This window comes from Rhinopithecus roxellana, chromosome 12 (genome assembly GCF_007565055.1).
Source record: "Rhinopithecus roxellana isolate Shanxi Qingling chromosome 12, ASM756505v1, whole genome shotgun sequence".
Lineage (NCBI taxonomy): Eukaryota > Metazoa > Chordata > Mammalia > Primates > Cercopithecidae > Rhinopithecus > Rhinopithecus roxellana.
Genome location: NC_044560.1, coordinates 59,523,759 through 59,541,596, shown reverse-complemented (window position 1 = coordinate 59,541,596; position 17,838 = coordinate 59,523,759). Strand labels below are relative to the sequence as shown.

The window sequence follows — 17,838 nt, the reverse complement described above, 5'->3', positions numbered from 1 at the left end:
TCACTGTGTTAGCCAGGATGGTCTTGATCTCCTGACCTCGTGATCCGCCCGTCTCGGCCTCCCAAAGTGCTGGGATTACAGGCTTGAGCCACCGCGCCCGGCCCAGCAGCACTTATTTTCTTTTGTAGTTTCTGTTTTCATTTTTATGAGCATTGTTTCTTGAACTTTACTATACAACATTAAAGATGTAGAAAAATGGCTCTTCTCTTAAAAATCATACAATATGATAAAATAAGACATTTATTTTAAGATCTAAAGGGATAGGTGTACCTAAACATTTTCTCCTTCAGGAGGTGTACTATTTAGTGACCTAGGGAACAGCCAGTGTCTTCATAAACCCACCATAATATTCCTGATAATTTCCTTTTAGAAGTGTCTTTTGTGAGAGAAATGTTATTAATGCCTTATGAGTAGACACTATGAAGTAGGAGAAACTTATCACATAGGTGTTTTTAAATATTCTCCTCTTTGAGGGCAGTAACTTTGCATACTTCTAGCTGTGGGCAGAGCTGATAGGCCCAATTGTCAGATTGATTCTTTATGAAGAAAGCGGAGAGCGGAAACTTAATGCTGTATTTGTGTATACAACATAAATGGAATCCATTTACAAGTCAGAAAGGATATGTAGTAACAAGTGACCTGAGTAGTACAAGTATCTTAGGATCCTTGAATATTTTGCTTAGAAAAAAAGCTTTTGCAATTATCTGTCTTGTCTGTTTTCATTTTAAAGACAAAGAAGCAAGACCCAAGGTTTAATGACTTGAATACCATGGTTAGTTGTTGGTAGAGCTAGGACTTGAACTAGGACTCTTAGGTGAATCTTAAAGTTCTAAAAGAGTGCAGGTGATCTCTTTGTAACATTTTCTTCCTAGAAAAGTTATTTTCCCTTTAAAAAAAATTATGCAATTTCTTATGCGTATAAGACTAATGAAATATTTATGCACAGTTATAGAGTAATTATGAAATCAAATAACCTATCATTGTTTAACCACTATCCAGGTTAAGAAATAAAATATTGATCACACTTCACAAGTCTCCTAGGAATAGTTCTTCAGTTATACCTTGCCCCTTTCCTCTTCCCAGAGGTAAATATGATCTTTTGAGAAAATAATTCTTTGCTGTTTTAAAAGCTTTTAATCACCTATGTGTGTATCCTTTAATAATAAAGTTTAGTTTTTCATGCTTTTGAACCACACTGTATCTGTCCATTTGTAATACATTATGTTTGTGATATTTATATGTGTTGATGTAAATAGTTGTCAATTTTCATTGCTATATTAAGCATCATATTAGATGGACTTTGGGGTTGTTAATAATGCTGCTATGAACATATGTCTTACACTATGTATATTCAAGAGTCTCTTGAGGTTGTACCTAGGTATGGGATGTCTGGGTCTTAGGGTATGTACATCCTTAGCTTTACTAATTAATTCCAAACTGAGATATTCTCGTCTGTTCTGAGAAAGCTGTTTGCTTCCTATTCATACTTAGTTCTAAGGTATAGACCTTCAGGATCTCAGCCCAAAGGCTGGACTGGTTTTAAAGTTCTCCCTTGATAGGCCCTAGACTCCAACTCTGATCTTCTGCTGTTTTAAGCTGTCAAAAGGACTGCTCAGCCTCTCAGTCCTCTCTTCTGGATCAATAAATTGCTCCAGGCAAAAGTGCCCCCAAAACATGTTTTATCTTTCTGGTTTCCATCTTGTGGATCTTTGCCTTGTAATAACTCACAGTTTTGTTAGCTCTTTGATGCTTTTAAGAACTTTAAAATATTTTCTCCAGCTTTATATTGGTTGTCTTCAGGGAAGAGTTTGTTCTGAATTTGCCTCATCTGTGTTTTCCAGAAGTGAAAATTTGAACCCACTGAGATTTTAGTTTTAGTTACTATATTTTTAAATATTTTATTTGCTTCCTTTTCAGAGCTACATATTCAATTTTTGTAGTTTCCTATACCTTACAAATATTTTTGAGCTCACCTTTTATTCTTATTGTTTGTGTCTTGCTTTCTTGCATGCTTGATAATTTTTTAATGTGAACAGGCTGGGCACTGTCACTCATGCCTGTAATCCCAACACTTTGGGAGGCCAGGGTGGGCAGGTCACTTGAGGTCAGGATTTTGAAACCAGCCTGACCAATATGGTGAAACCCCGTCTCTACTAAAAATACAAAAAATAGCCAGGCGTGGTGGTGTGTACCTGTAATCCCAGCTACTCAGAGGCTGAGGCAGGAGAATCACTTGAACCCGGGAGACGGAGGTTGCAGTGAGCTGAGATCCCACCACTGCACTCCATCCTGGGGGACAGAGTGAAACTCTTGTCTCAAAAAAAAAAACAAACATTTTTTTTTTTTTTTTAAATGTGAGCTGTTCATTTTCTTTGGAAAATTACTTATGGATTATCTTTGAGGCCCAGGATGAAAATATATTTCTCTAGACAGGATTGCATTTGCTTCTGTGGGTATCTTGATTCAGCATTGGAGGTGGGAAGGGGTTGTGTCCCTGTCCAGGGCCATTGACTTAAACTGTAGTCATGGATTGAGGTTTAGGGGACCACTCAGGTAATATAATTTGGGGCAGTAAAATATGTCTTCTTTCCTCAGTCCAAAGGCAGCTCTCCTTGGGGGTTGGAGTGAGGGATATGGTCCCAGTTCAATGTGGAGAGAGTTTCCTATTACAGTATCTACCTTGGTGGCTTTGTCTTATGTTCCTTGGCCAAGTGAAAGTGAAGTCTATAAAACTGAGCTCAAGCTTGCATGGTTCGGTACCTGCCCTCAAGTCAAAAGCAATTTTAGTTCTCCTTTTGCCCCTGTTTATTCTTTCACTTAGATTTTGGCCTGTTAATAAAGCCTTAGTGTCTTGCTGATTTGTCCATACTTTTAAAATATTACAGGTACCTGATTTTTGCTTTGCTCATTTTAAATTCAGGATTTTACTTATTTTCAATACAGAATTGATCTTTATACCTGAAAGGCATATTATTGGGAGCTGAGGTATTAGTTTATGTCTTAATACAGAGTATCATAAAAGGCTTTTGATCACCATTGACTTCTGGAGTTTCATTGAAAGTGAGTGGGCCTGGCTTATGCCTTGTAATCCCAGCACTTTGGTAGGCTGACCTGGAAGGATCCCTTGAGGCCAGGAGTTCAAGACCAATTTGAGCCACATAGCAAGAACCTATCTATAAAAAATGTTTTTAAAATTAACCAGGCATGGTGCTATGCGCCTGTAGTCCCAGCTGCTTGGGAGGCTGGGGTGGGAGGATCACTTGAGCCCTGGAGTTTGAGGCTGCAGTGAGCTATGATTGTGTACTCCAGCCTGGGCAGCAGAGTGAGACACCATCTCTAATGAAAGAAAAGAACGAAGAGGGAGAAGGAGAGAGGGAGGGAAGAAAAGAAAGAGAAAGAAAGTGAGAGATTATTTGTGAGTTACGGAATTGGCACTTCCTGTAAACTCTTTGAGCCCTTCATTAAGGAAGAGAAAGCATCTTATTATATAGCTCTTATTTCACTGATTTTTAAAATTTTGTGTGCTGTATACATACATTTATTGTTAAGTCACCTGATGTCTTCTGGTTGTTTTCAGTATGTTTAATGAGGCTCAGTGTTCATAGGAAAATCAAGCTGCTCTTTTTGAGTAGCAAAGTATAATGAAGACTTTTTATTCCTTGGTTTTTATTTAGGAAAAGTATAAAACTTAGAAAAACTAAAACAGTAATATGATAAGAATCTGCATAACCTTCACCTAAATTCACCAGTTGTTAACAACTTAACATTTTCTAATGTATTTTCTCTCCTTTTACCCTTATTTTCCTTCCCATCTGGTATAATGTACTTTTAAAATTGCCGAGTCATTTAAAAGTGGGCTGTATCCTCTTATACTTCAGCAAATATCTCCTAAAAAGAAGGGCATTTCCCTGTATAACTTTAAATACCATTATTATACTCCAGCAATTTAACATTGGTACAATAAAATTATATACTCCACAATCTATATTTAGATTTTTCCATTTATCCACAAAAATGTCCTTTATAGCTGTTTAACGCCTGAGGGGATCTAGCCCAAGATTATGCATTACATTTGCTTGTCATGTCCCTGTGTCCTTTAATCTAGAGCATGGCTTGGCAAACTTTCTTAAAGGACCAGATAGTAAATAGTTTAGGCTTTGTGGATAATGTGATTGTATTGCAGCTCTTCCTCTTTGTTATTATAGCTGGAAAGTAGCCATAGAAATTATGTAAACAAATGAGTGTGGCTATGTTCCGATAAAACTTTAGTTAGACTCCTGTTGTAAAATAGCTCTCCCTCTTTTTTTGTTTTTTGAGACAGAATCTTGCTCTGTCACCCAGGCTGGAGTGCAATGGCATGATCTCAGCTTACAACAACCTCCACCTCCCGGGTTCAAGCAGTTCTCCTGCCTCAGCCTCCCAGGTAGCTGAGATTACAGGCATGCACCACCATGTCCAGCTAATTTTTGTATTTAGTAGAGATAGGTCTTCACCATATTGGCCAGGCTAGTCTCGAACCCTTGACCTCTGGTGATCTGCCTGCCTTGGCCTCCCAAAGTGCTGGTATTACAGGTGTGAGCCACTGCACCTGGCCCTCTTTTTTGTTTTTAATGACACTATTTAATGACTTTTGAAGAATCAGACTGATATTTTGGCAGGGTGTCCTTGATAGGGATTTTAAAAAATGTTTCTCCATTAGTTTTTTTAAGATTACAAATGCCCATGGAATCTTAAGGGTTGTTACCACAGTAGAAATGGAAATCTAGTTTTTTGAAAAAGATTCTGATGCAGTTGAATATAAAATCTTTCCTTCTGTTTCTGTCTGCCTGTCTATGCCTCCCTCCTGCACTCCTTCCTTCCATCCCTCCCTGATTATTGTGTATGTAATATTACTGCCTAGAAATTGGACAGTAAAATTAACTTATAGGCCAAGCACAGCGATTCATGCCTATAATCCTAGCACTTTCGGAGGCTCTGGCGGGAGGAGCGTTTGAAGTCAGGAGTTTGAGACCAGCCTGGGCAACAAAGCGAGACCCTGTCCCTACAAAAAAACAAAACAAAACCCCACAGAACAAAATTCACTGGGAAAGGTGGCATACCTGTGGCCCTAGGTACTCGGGAGGCTGAGGCGAGAGGATCACTTCAGCCCAGGAGTTTGAAGCTGCAGTGAGCCATGATTGCACCACTGCCCTTCAACCTGGGTGATAGAGTGAGACTGTCAAACAAATAAATAGATAAGTAAGTAAGTAAGTAAATCAACCTCCAGATTACTAATTCCTTAACGTTCTCTTTAGATATCAGGATTTTTACCCTATACTCTTTCATATAAATGTTTTTATATTCATAAATGTAAATAAAGAATTCAAGAGGACTTAGATATTGAAAAGTAGTAAAAATAACTTAGATAAGGACTTGAAAGGGCATTTATACTTTGGCCAAATATATAAAACTAAAATGTCTTATGTTGGAGATATAAAATTAAAAACAGTTCTGGTTGGGTGTGGTGACTTATGCCTGTAATCCCAGCACTTTGGGAGGCCAAGGTGGGAGGAAAGCTTGAGGCCAGGAGTTTGAGATCAGCCTGGGCAACACAGTGAGACCTTGTCTCTACAAAAAATTAAAAAATTAGCTGGGCATGGTGGTGCACACTTGTCCCAGCTACTTGGGAGGCTGAAGTGAGAGAATTTCTTGAGCTTGAGCGGTAGAGGCTGCAGTGAGCCATAATCTGACACTGCCCGCCTGCCAGGGTAACACAATAAACTCCCTGTCTCAAAAGGCGAAAATAAGAAAACCCTAATTCTTTGACACAAGTAAGTTTGCTGTTGTTAGCATTGTGTAAGATTTAGATTTAGACATAAATAGCAAATAATTTTAGTAGATTTAACATAGCTATCCTTATGGAAAAGGTATAACTATGATTTTATCCATGCAAAAAATATGTGTAATTTTGTTTTAAGTTATTCTATTCTCTTGCTTGGTTCAATGAGTAGCCAATGTAAAAGCTGGATATTTTACTGGAATTAAAACGTTTCAGGTTTTTAGTGCTTGAATTTCTTTTAGATACCTGTCTGAATATCTGTGGTGATAGGGTGCTATCCTACCACCTTTATTAATTTTGACTGAGACAAAGTTTTTCTTCATATTGTGTCTTTATCACAATTTGCTCCTGGTTTGACCCTTTATACTCTATAAAACAAGTCTATTTTTTTTTCCTGCATAGCTGTTTGTTAAATAAAAATGGAAATGGTATTCTAGTGGAGGTTTTCATTTCTTGACTAAATATTCTCAGAGTCTTTAACCATTCCTCACATAGCAGCTCCACCATAAATAGCTGGTATGATCTTGGGGAGTTACTTAATCTGTGCTTGGTTTCCTTGTGTTTAAAATTAAGAATGTTGGTCCAGGGTCATAAAGTTACTGTGAGGATTGAGTTATTACATTTAAAATACAACATTTGTCTGGCATGTAGTACACATTCAGTAAATGTCAGACACCACAGTTGACCCTTCAACAACACAGGGATTGGGCATAGACCTCCTGCGTAGTTGAAAATCCACATATAACTTTTGACTCCCCTAAAACTTAACTACTAATAGCCTACTGTTGACCCAGAAGCTTTACTATATAACACGAACAGTTGATTAACACAAATGTTGTCTGTTACATGTATTTTATACTGTATTCTTGCAACAAAGTAAACTAGAAACAGAAAATGTTATTAAGACAATCATAATAAAGAGAAAATGTATTTACTATTCATTAAGTGAAAGTGGGCCAGTCTAAAAGTCTTCACCCTCATTGTCCTCACATGGAGTAGGCTGAGGTAGAGGAGGAAGAGGAGGGGTTGGTCTTGCTGTCTCAGGGATGTCAGAGGTAGAAGAAAATTTGCATATAAGTGGATCCATGGAGTTCAAACTGTGTTGTGTTGTTCAAGGGCCAACTGTATTGTTATTTCATCTTACATTGTTTCTCATCCATCTTGTCTATTCATGAACCTGTTTGTCTTTCTCAAAGCATAGCTGAATGCAGTGGCAACTGTGATCTGATCAGCCCAGAAGGAGTAGTACAGTCCTCACCTCCCCCATTAATATGGGTCAAAGAGCCGGGGGTGGTGGCTCAGGCCTGTAATCCCAGCACTTTGGGAGGCCAGTACTTCGGCGGGCCGAGGCGGGTGGATCACGAGGTCAGGAGATTGAGGCTATCCTGGCTAACACGGTGAAACTCCGTCTCTACTAAAAATACAAAAAATTAGCTGGGCGTGGTGGCAGGTGCCTGTAGTCCCAGCTACTAAGGAGGCTGAGGCAGGAGAATGGCGTGAACCCAGGAGGCAGAGTTTGCAGTGAGCCGAGATCGCACCACTGCACTCCAGCCTGGGCGACAGAACGAGACTCCGTCTCAAAAAAAAAAAAAAAGGGTCAGAGTTGGAATTGATTTTTAAACATTCATTGTGGGAATTTAAAACATTAAAAGTAGACAGACTAGTATGATGGACCCTCATATACCCATCCTCCATCCCCAGCAACACAACCAATCCAGCCCCATTTGTACTTCATCCAGTTCCTCCATGGTATAATTGTAGCTCCTCTATTATACTTAGACTGCATGCCTGGTTTATCTTGATAATTACTAAAGCTTTTAGGATAATGCCTTGTTTTCTTACTAGATAATTGTTGAATTAATGAAAAATGAATCTTGCCTTTGGATTCATGCCTGGATCAGCTTCTGTAGTTTGCTTGTGTAGGTGGGTGAGCGGTATTGAAAACAGATTTGTCTATGTTTACTGTTTTTTAGATGTCACTCCGGTTTTGTTTAAATAATTTCTTCCATATCTGCTCATGGATATATATATATATACACACACACACACACACACACACACACACGTAGTAATCTTACTGGTGCAGTGTCTGAGTACGCTGGGAAATCCAATTATCTGGGATAGAAGATTTGAATTTACTATTTTCTTAGAGTCTTCATTATTTTGAGCTTGAAGACTTTTCCCATGTTTATCATAGGACTTCCAATCTGATAATCATTTTGTCTTAGCTAAATGGAAGCAGAATTGAAGAATTGTGCTTTATTTGCCATCTTTATTGGAATTTTTTAAAGTCAGATTTATTGTGGAATAATTTACATATTGTAAAATTGTGGTAATTTGTTGACTTCAAATTAGAGGCCCTTCTTCCCAGTGTCCGTTTGCTCCAAACCTAACAAAAAGACAGCCGCCATTGTAATTGACTGTAGCACCTTTTTCAAGCTTGTTTTTTCATAACCCTGTTTTTACTTGTGCCTTATTGTTACTGTGCCTATACCTTTTACTGAAGTTTTAATATATTCACAGTTGTTTTTAAAGTGATACTGAAGTGTGTAACTCCTGCTTAAAACAGGGATAGAGACAATATAAGTCTTTGGTTGTATTTAGCTAGTGGGATAGGAATTCTGAAGGTGCAGTATGACAATTAAGAGTATTGCCTAGAGAGGATAGCTTCTAGCACTCAGATCACTACCATCACCCTAAGATTGAGCCTATGTGAGCCTGCTTAGTAGAAACAGCCAGCTGAGACAGGATTTGTAGACTGCATACACCTCAAAGCAAAAGAAGGATTAGTGAAAGTGAGTTTAGATTTACCCTCTGTAATTTATCCTGTAGTGACTTAGTATAGCCCTGCCTTTCCTACTCCTAGTTCTAGTTTTAAATGAAATATCTCTAGCTGGAGAGGAATCTTGCCCTTCAGTGTTAGCAGTTTTACCTTAATTATCAAAAATTTCATCAAAGATTAGTTAACAAGGTCTTGAAAACAAGAATAAGATTTGTTTTAGACAGCAGGCTGAGAAAAGTATTCTGATAGAGAACATCATGTTGCCATGACACCATGGCCTGTGAACCTCAAAACTGCAGTATTTCACCTTTGATACTTCTGCTAGTTTGGTTACTTCTGAACTTAAAAGATTCAGAAAATCTATTCATTTAGAAAATATCTCCTGAGCATCTACGTGCTGGGAAGTATGTTGCATACTAGCTAAACAAAACAATGAACGAAAAGATGAACTTGCCATATGGAGTTTACAGTCTAGTAGGAAACAAAATGAAAGTTACTTGAAGCCATATAGAAAAATTGTGTTTTGCTTATACTTTAAGGTTTTAACCAATTATTTAAAAGTGAACTTGGAGTGACTTTTCCTTGAGTTGTTTTGCAAAATGTATTTGAACATTCAGAGCTTTGGGTTTAACATGTTTCTCTATGTGTATTGGTAATGTGAAATTAAATACTAGAGAGGCAAGACAATTTAAACAGAGGGAGAATATTAGAATACATGTATTATAGTGAGATTTCAGGATAATGACTTGTAATACATTTGTGTGGGTAAAACTGTATGTTTGTTTTGCCAAATGGACCTTTGCAAACAGAAAAGAATAAATATCTCTATGGCCTTTCTTCTCTTTAAATGATTAATACTTAAGAATTGAACATTTGTCTTTATCTTTCATGTGGAGGAAAAAAATAACAGATTTGTTGATGGAAAAGTAAATCTTTCAAATAGGAGGGAGGGTATAATAGAGCAAATGGAAACCATGAGACTAAGATCACTTTGGAATTATGTGACATTGTCATGTGTCTCTTGGCGAGAAAACATGCCTCAGATTCCTTATTTCAACAGAGTACAACGAAGTGCCTGAATTGAGTGATCCCTCCTAGTGTTAAGATTTTATAATTTTAATTTTTTTTTAATCTAGCAGTTTCTTAATGACTTTGATTGTTGGAAAGTCAAAATGCTCTTTTATTTTGGTGCTTGTTCAGGTTCAAGAATTAAAAACTTAAGATGGGGGAAGAAGGCTTTGCTTTCTCTAACTCTTATTTTCTGTAGGTACTTCGTAACTCAGGAAGATCTCATTTATTCCCAGTAATATGTTTTACTAAACTCTTTCAGGTAACTCTTAAAAGACTGTGTGACTTAATAGTAGATCATGGCTTGAACTCAGTTTTTATTTATTGTTGTTACTAGCAAATTTTTGTGAAATATTTTTCTTTGTCTCTGTAGTTATCAGAGACTACTGCAGACGATTGCTGTACTCGAGGCTCAGCGTTCTCAAGCAGTCCAAGACCTTGAAAGTTTAGGCAGACACCAGAGAGAAGCACTAAAAAATCCCATTGGATTTGTGGAAAAACTCCAGAAGAAGGTATACATTGAACCCTTTTTAAGATTTACTTAGATCTGTTTGGGAATAGCTTAAGAGAATTTGGCTAATTCTTTTTTATGGGTATATACTTTTTAAAATGTTTAGTTTTTTTCATCTATAATTAGCCGTACTACTTAAGGCAAGATACTAACTTCTTCCACCTCCACCAGGCACACAATAAAATATATCCAAATGAAAATAGCTAGAAGCTTTTATTGGATATTTGTATGGGAACTTGTCCTATTCCTTAGCCATTTTTTTTCTAGCTTTTCCTGTTATCTTCCCCTTCTTTGAGTATTTTTCCTCCTCTGTATCAGGACTTAGGGATTAGTAAAGCTAAAATAAAAAAATACTTCAGAATTGATTAACTACATTTGTTTCTGGGTTACTTTTGCACGCTAGTACTTTTGTGCATATTGAGAGAGAAAACAATGGTGATCAAAACAAAATCTATTTTAAAATATCTTTAGAGTTACGATAGTCAAGTCCATGAGGAAGAAGTATAAATTTTACTTAATTCTGAAATGCCTTTTTTAAATGTGAAAATTCTCCATAATATTGTTTTCCTTAAAACAGAACTTTCATGCTTAACACTTAACCACTTAAAAGCGATACAGGTTTTTATAATGAGTTTCTTGGTGTGTAAATATGGAGATGATCTTGATGTGCATTTGTGCTGTAATAGGGACCCACTAATTGTTCATTAAATTTCAGAGGTATAATATTAATCAGCATTGTATGAAAAGATTAGAACTGAAAAACGATGAAAAAGAATCCTCTTCTTAAAAAAGAAATGAAATCTTATCTTGTGTGACAACTTTAGTATCTTTATGAGTTACCTGTTTTGAATTAGTTACTAAAATGCTCTACCAGGTATTAGGAGAGCAGCTCTGGGGACCTTATTTCACTAGATGTGTTAATTTATTATTTGAATGTTTCTAGGTATATTATTTAGTTGGTAAACATTTCTTTCTCTTCATACTTGTAGAAAACACTGAATATCATAATAGATGTAGAGTCTATATGTTGATTTGTTAAAACTCTAACGTTTTTAGAATTTTGGTGTATCTTCTGTGTTAAAATGAGGCCCCTTTAAGTGTTTATTGATTCTGCATTGCTGTTATTAAATAATTTGCTGGTACAAAAAGATATAAGACTTATAATGGTTATTTACAATGAATTCAACTAAAACAGATAGTGTTAGTAAAGTAAATACTAATGAAAAATTCATTAACCTTAATTTCATTTCATTTACTTTCCCGGGTAGGCAAAAGGATACAATTAGGCATATTTACTAGATTTGTATGCTGTTGATTATTTCCTGTTTCTTCACTTTCAGGTTTAGTTTGAACAGACTTTCATTTATTTTGTTTTGTTTTGTTTTGTTTTTTTTGAGTTGGAGTCTCACTAGGTCACCCAGGCTGTAGTGCAGTGGGGCCTGATCTCGGTTCACTGCAACCTCTGCCTCCTGGGTTCAAGCAATTCTCCTGCGTCAGCCTCCTGAGTATCTGGGACTGCAAGTGCGCTGCACCACGCCTGGCTAATTTTTTAATTTTTAGTAGAGACTGGGTTTCACCATGTTGGCCAGGTTGGTCTGAAACTCCTGACCTGAAGTGTTCCACCAGCCTCGGCCTCCCAAAGTGCTGAGATTACAGGCTTGAGTCACTGCGCTCAGCCTAGAATGGAATTTCTTTTTACTTTATTTCAGAAATAAAGATGTGATGTTGACCATCTTAATAATTTTTTATAAAAAGACACAAATATATTAAATTAAGATACTTTAATAACCATGAAGTTATTAGTGTCTGGGAATTTTTTTTTTTTTTAATTAAAAAAAAAAAAAAAACTACCATGAAAGTCCTATGTTCTTTGGAAAAAAATTTTCCTGCTAGGTTTAATTTAAAACGTTGATTCTTCTATTTTTCTGGGTTTGTTCATATAAACTCAATTTGCCTATTTTATTTAGATTTATCATATTAGTTATGTTGTTGACTTGTAACATGTTTGTTTTAGTGGGCATATAAAGAATTCCTCTTAGTTCATATTAATGAAACTGGTGATATATATTGGTATATGGAATGCAGAGAACATTTATGGGTTGTTAGTTTTATTTAATATTACTATCATTATTTTAAAAGACACTGCCCTCCATCTAGAAGTAGTACTTAGGTTTTGCTAAATTCATTTATTCACTTACCATCTTTAGCATTTAATATTTAGACTATATTAATTAACTTTATTGTCATTTGGATTTAAACATGAATAGAAATGCCCCGTTGATTATTTGGATTTGGAGTCATCTGAAAATTTGACTGTGGTTGATTATTTCTTTAATTAAATTTAGACTTTTACTTTATCTTGTTTTTTCTCCCCTACCCCCAGGCTGATATAGGGCTTCCGTATCCACAGAGAGTTGTTCAGTTGCCTGAGATCGTGTGGGACCAATATACCCATAGCCTTGGGAACTTTGAAAGAGAATTTAAAAATCGTAAAAGACATACTAGAAGAGTTAAGCTAGTTTTTGATAAAGGTAAGAAATCATATGATAAGAATGTAAGTAGAAAAATATCTGGCAACGTTTTGCTTTAATGGTTCTGTATGTGGTCTTATTTTTCAGTAGGTTTACCTGCTAGACCAAAAAGTCCTTTAGATCCTAAGAAGGATGGAGAGTCCCTTTCATATTCTATGTTGCCTTTGAGTGATGGTCCAGAAGGCTCAAGCAGTCGTCCTCAGGTAAGCAGTGTGAAATATTGGAGTAGGAAAATTTGAATTTTAGACAAAACATTTTAACATTTTGTGGTTTGTGTTTTTAAAATTAAAGCAGTCTTTCACTGGAAGACAAAGGAGATAGGAACTTTGAAATTAAGAGAAACTTAGGTTGGAGTCCTAACTTACTAGCCGTGAACCTTCAGACATCATTTACGTTGAGGTCTCTTGATGTTGAGGTCTCTTAAGCTGTGGTTTCCTTTTGTATAAAATGTTGTTAATATTACCTATGTCGTAGGGTTGTTGCTGAGGATTAAATAGGTAGTGTATGCAATGTGCCTAGTACAGGATCCGACACATAGTATTTAGTCTAAAAATAGTAGCTCCTTTGTGTGTAGTGAAATGTGACCAGGATTTGAGTCCTGGCCTTGCCACTCTTAGTAGATGACCCTCAGTGGGCATGTTACTTTTCAATTCTGAGCCCACATTTCCTTTTCCTTTTTTAAAACATGAAGTTACAGTACTATTATGTCTTTCACAGTATTGCTGGGAGTATAAAACCAAACGAAATAAAATAATGTGAAGACATTTTGTAAACAGTAAAAACAAAAAGCATATACATTAAAAAAAATTTACTCAAATATTTCAAAATTAATTTAAAAATTCCACAATTTGTGTGTTTATTTGGCTATATCACAGGTTAGATGTTGTTATTTTCTCTCTGACAAAAGCCTTGTCTTACGTGCAGATGATAAGAGGACGCCTGTGTGATGATACCAAACCTGAAACATTTAACCAATTGTGGACTGTTGAAGAACAGGTAATAGATATTTCAAAATTGTGTAGGCTTAAAAAATAAAAGTAAACAGTTAACATTAGAGTCAGTATTATGAGGCTTACGCCTGTAATCCCAGCACTTTGTGAGGCTGATGTGGGTGGATCACTTGAAGTCAGGAGTTCAAGACCAACCTGGCCAACATGGTGAAACCCTGTCTCTACTAAAAATACAGAAATTAGTTGGGCGTGATGGCCTGTGCATATATAATCCCAGCTACTCGGGAGGCTGAGGCGGGAGAATTGCTTGAACACAGGAGGCAGAGGTTGTGTTGAGCCAGGATCGTGCCACTGCACTCCAGGCTGGGCAACAGAGTGAGAGTCTATCTCAAAAAGAAAAGAGTCTATATTTTGAGTCAGGTGTATATTGTTGTTTGTGATACCTGTTAACCATGAGTTTTAAATATTTAGGCTTATTTTTGTATACCTTTTTGCATACTTCAAGAATTTTGGATTTTGAGAATTTGGGGATAATTTTAAAAGAAGGAACCTGGGTTTTGAGAGGGCAGTAGAAGTGGATGGAATAAAATAGATGTTTCTGTAATGTAGCTTTGGGAGAGAGAAAAACCTGGGGCCAGTAAAACTGAGCTTCAAAGTGCATTCTTGTTTTTGTTGTTGAAGGGAGATGAGGAAGCCAGTCAGCGTTGGCATACAGCTAACATTGTTTTTGGCTACTGGCTAGGGTTGTTAGTGGGTGAAGTTTGAGGCACATCTTTGTCTCATATGGTTATTAACCCCACAGCTATATGTTTAGCAGTTTATAAAAAGCTTTGGGAAATCTTTATTTATTTCAAGCATCCAGATTTTTCTGCATCTTCTGCAACTATGAGAAGATATAGGAGACAAGAAGGAATATTAAAATCAAATATTTGAATAAAGGACCACACAAAAGAAGGAAAAGCTTCTTTTAATAGTTGAAATTTAAGTGAATTTACACGTTTTTGTTAAAACTATAAGGGGAAAGACATAGTCCAGTAAGAAAAGATGGTCAGTGGAAATCACTAAAATTTGTAATCTACCAATTTGTTTACTTATTTTCTGTTTTCTTATGAGATCTTTTTACTTACGTGAATAGAAAACTTTTGTAAACTCTTTTTCATAAGTTTATTCTCTAATTTCATTGTTCCCTGTGAAGTCTTAAGTTTCTAACTAGAAATTTTTCCTACCATGAGGGTTTCTAATAATGTAACCCCCAAAGATGGGAGAGAGTATTACACTTGGAAATGAAATGTGAATGTATTTATTTAGAAATACAGTATTTAAAATTAAATACATATTTTCTTAAATTTGGTCTTGGGTATGGTTTAGAAAAAACTGGAACAGCTACTCATCAAATACCCTCCTGAAGAAGTAGAATCTCGACGGTGGCAGAAGATAGCAGATGAATTGGGCAACAGGACAGCAAAACAGGTAATTGAGGAGATGACTGCAGATTGCTGGCATGCTTTTGGTAGTTTTTTAATAAAGGAGAATAATGCTGACATTGGGCGATCTGCCATAACACTTTCAGCTACAGAGTGCTGTAGTATATGTGTGTGTGTGTGTGTGTGTGTGTGTGTGTGTGTGTGTGTGTGTGTGTGTTTTAATTGTATATATTTTTGTTGATTTCAGAAACAAGTAACTTGAGATACTTCTGCTTTGGATCATTACGAAGTATTAAAAAATGAACATATAATGGGCTTAGTTTCTCTTGATTGCTTACTAAGTATACTAATTGTAAACTTTTTGGTTATACTGTGCAAACAGATTTGTTTCATTGCCTTAGTATTCCCTGGTTGTCTTTCTAAAAATGTATCTTGCAGTTTACTCCATCATATTCCCATCTATATTAATAGATGTGTTTTTGTACTACAGAGGTAAGTGTTCATAAGTTGAAATATGTGTTTAGCTTTAGAATCAAATTTAAATTTACTTGAATAATTTTTGTTTGGCCTAGATTTTAAAATATATGTGTATTTGGTGACAGTTTATTGTTATTTTTAGATTCATGATGAGTATTGAATTCTTAGCATTCATTAGATACTCATGTATGTTTTAATTTTTAAAAACAACTCAGGTATTGTACGTCATCTCATTGTGTTAAGAGACTTGTCATGTTTCTTTAGGTTGCCAGCCGAGTACAGAAGTATTTCATAAAGCTAACGAAAGCTGGCATTCCAGTACCAGGCAGAACACCAAACTTATATATATACTCCAAAAAGGTAAAAGAACATAAAAGTAAACTGTAGATTAAATTTATTAAAGTAAGAATGACTATGTAAAAATGTACACATTTGACAGAATAGTGTTGCTGTATTTTAAAACTTCTGTTCATTCTAAGCATTTCCTTATATTGTGCATAAACGCAGGGTAAGGACTCTATTATTGCTACTCAGTGAAATTCTGTGAGCTTTAATGATTCTTCATTCTTAGGAGTAATATGAATGAGTGCTACTTGAAAGATTTTAGATTCAAAATATGTTAGAAAGGGCTTTGTGAGGGTAACGTTTTTAGGCTATTTGATTATTTAATAAATACAATCAATTTCTGTTTTGTAGATAATGCTATATAAATCCAAGAATAGAAAGGTTTATTATATTCTAAAGCCAGGCACAGTGGTGTGCACCTGTTGCCCCAGCTACTTGGGAGGCTGAGGCATGAGGAGCACTTGAGGCCAGGAGTTCGAGTCCAACTTAGGCAACATAGCGAGGTCCCATGTCTTTAAAAAAATAAAATATTTTATTTAATCCTTACTACAATTCTTGAAGTATAAATAGTCTTATCATCTTCACTTTACTGACATAATATTAATAGCTGTTATATTGAGGGCTCTGAGCCAGACTCTACTGTTCTAAAACTTTTTATTAGATAAGGAAACTGGGCCCTCGGGTATGTTGAGTGAATTATCTGGTCACTTAGCTGCTAAGTCTGGGAACCACTGATTCTCTCTCATTCTGGTGCCATGCTTTTTCTACTATTCTCTGTTGCCTTCTACGGTGGAGAAGCTACTGTTTCTTTCCCAAACAGGATACTACATTAAAATGTGGCCAGTTTCGGCCTGGCATGGTGGCCTGTAATCCCAGCACTATGGGAGGCTGAGTTCAGTAGATCATGAGGTCAGGACCAGCCTGACCAATATGGTGAAACCTCATCTCTACTAAGAATACAAAAATTAGCTGGGCATGGTGGCGCGTGCCTGCAGTCCCAGCTACTCGGGAGGCTGAGGCAGAAGAATCACTTGAACCTGGGAGGTGGAGGTTGTAGTGAGTCGAGATTGCATCACTGCACTCCAGCATTGGTGACAGAGGGAGATTCCATCTCAAAAAAAAAAAAAAAAGCCAGTTTCTTGTAATAGCAAAAAATAAAGACACCTAATTGGCTGTTTTAAGTTTCCTTAGTAAGTTATCCTGGTACTTTCCCCTCCCCACCACAACCATCTTTCTCGTAAAGAGAAGCTAAGAGTATATCTAGTGCTGTTACCCTTCCATACTGAAGCTATTTAATGTAATTTTACATTAAGAATATTGTCTATACAGTTTCATGTTTTACAAATTAAAAAAAAAATTTTTTTTAACCAAGCTTTGGAAGCTTGTTTTAATTTGCCAATTGTTTTAAATGTTTTGGATTTTCCACCAAATATAGCATAACCTGTGTTAGATATGTAGAGTTCATCCTATAACTGTGGCATATCGGAACCTTACGTTAATCAGTGTTTAATGTAAGAGTTCTAATTTTCATGGTTAATTTCTAAGCTAACGTTATAGATGTGTTGTAACCATATGTTTTCATAGTTAACACTGGATAATGATAACAAAAGGAATACTGGAGAACCTACATGTGTTTTTTTCCCTTAGGTGTACTGTATTTTGGCTGTGAAGATCTAGTACAGCTATATTTACAATGATTGCTTGCCATGGTTAAAGTTTAAATTTGGAAACAGGTGAAATGATGGTTCTCCATGTAGCTAAGGGTGTTCTTTGTGACTGTGCTATTGATCAAGACAAGCAGGCAGCATAGTGGTAGAAAGTGAGAATTTGGGCACCACACAGGCCTAGTTTATAATCCTTGTTCTACCACTATCTAGCTGCGACACACTGAACAAGAAACCTAACCTCCCTGTCCTCAGTTTTCTTAACTTT

At 36.2% G+C, this 17,838-nt stretch overlaps 1 protein-coding gene across 7 annotated transcripts in view; it reads left to right on the top strand.

Moving 5' to 3' along the window:
- Positions 1 to 17,838, top strand: part of ZZZ3 (zinc finger ZZ-type containing 3) — a 126,598-nt gene that overhangs the window by 94,792 nt on the left and 13,968 nt on the right. For 6 of the 7 annotated variants that reach the window (XM_030913362.1, XM_030913361.1, XM_010380672.2 and 3 more), the window contains 6 exons: positions 10,042 to 10,180; positions 12,563 to 12,710; positions 12,798 to 12,913; positions 13,635 to 13,706; positions 15,029 to 15,130; positions 15,826 to 15,921. In XM_030913362.1, the coding sequence (XP_030769222.1) occupies positions 10,042 to 10,180; positions 12,563 to 12,710; positions 12,798 to 12,913; positions 13,635 to 13,706; positions 15,029 to 15,130; positions 15,826 to 15,921 (673 nt within the window). The remainder of the gene's footprint in view (positions 1 to 10,041; positions 10,181 to 12,562; positions 12,711 to 12,797; positions 12,914 to 13,634; positions 13,707 to 15,028; positions 15,131 to 15,825; positions 15,922 to 17,838) is intronic. The other variant, XM_030913365.1, reaches the window with a different exon arrangement.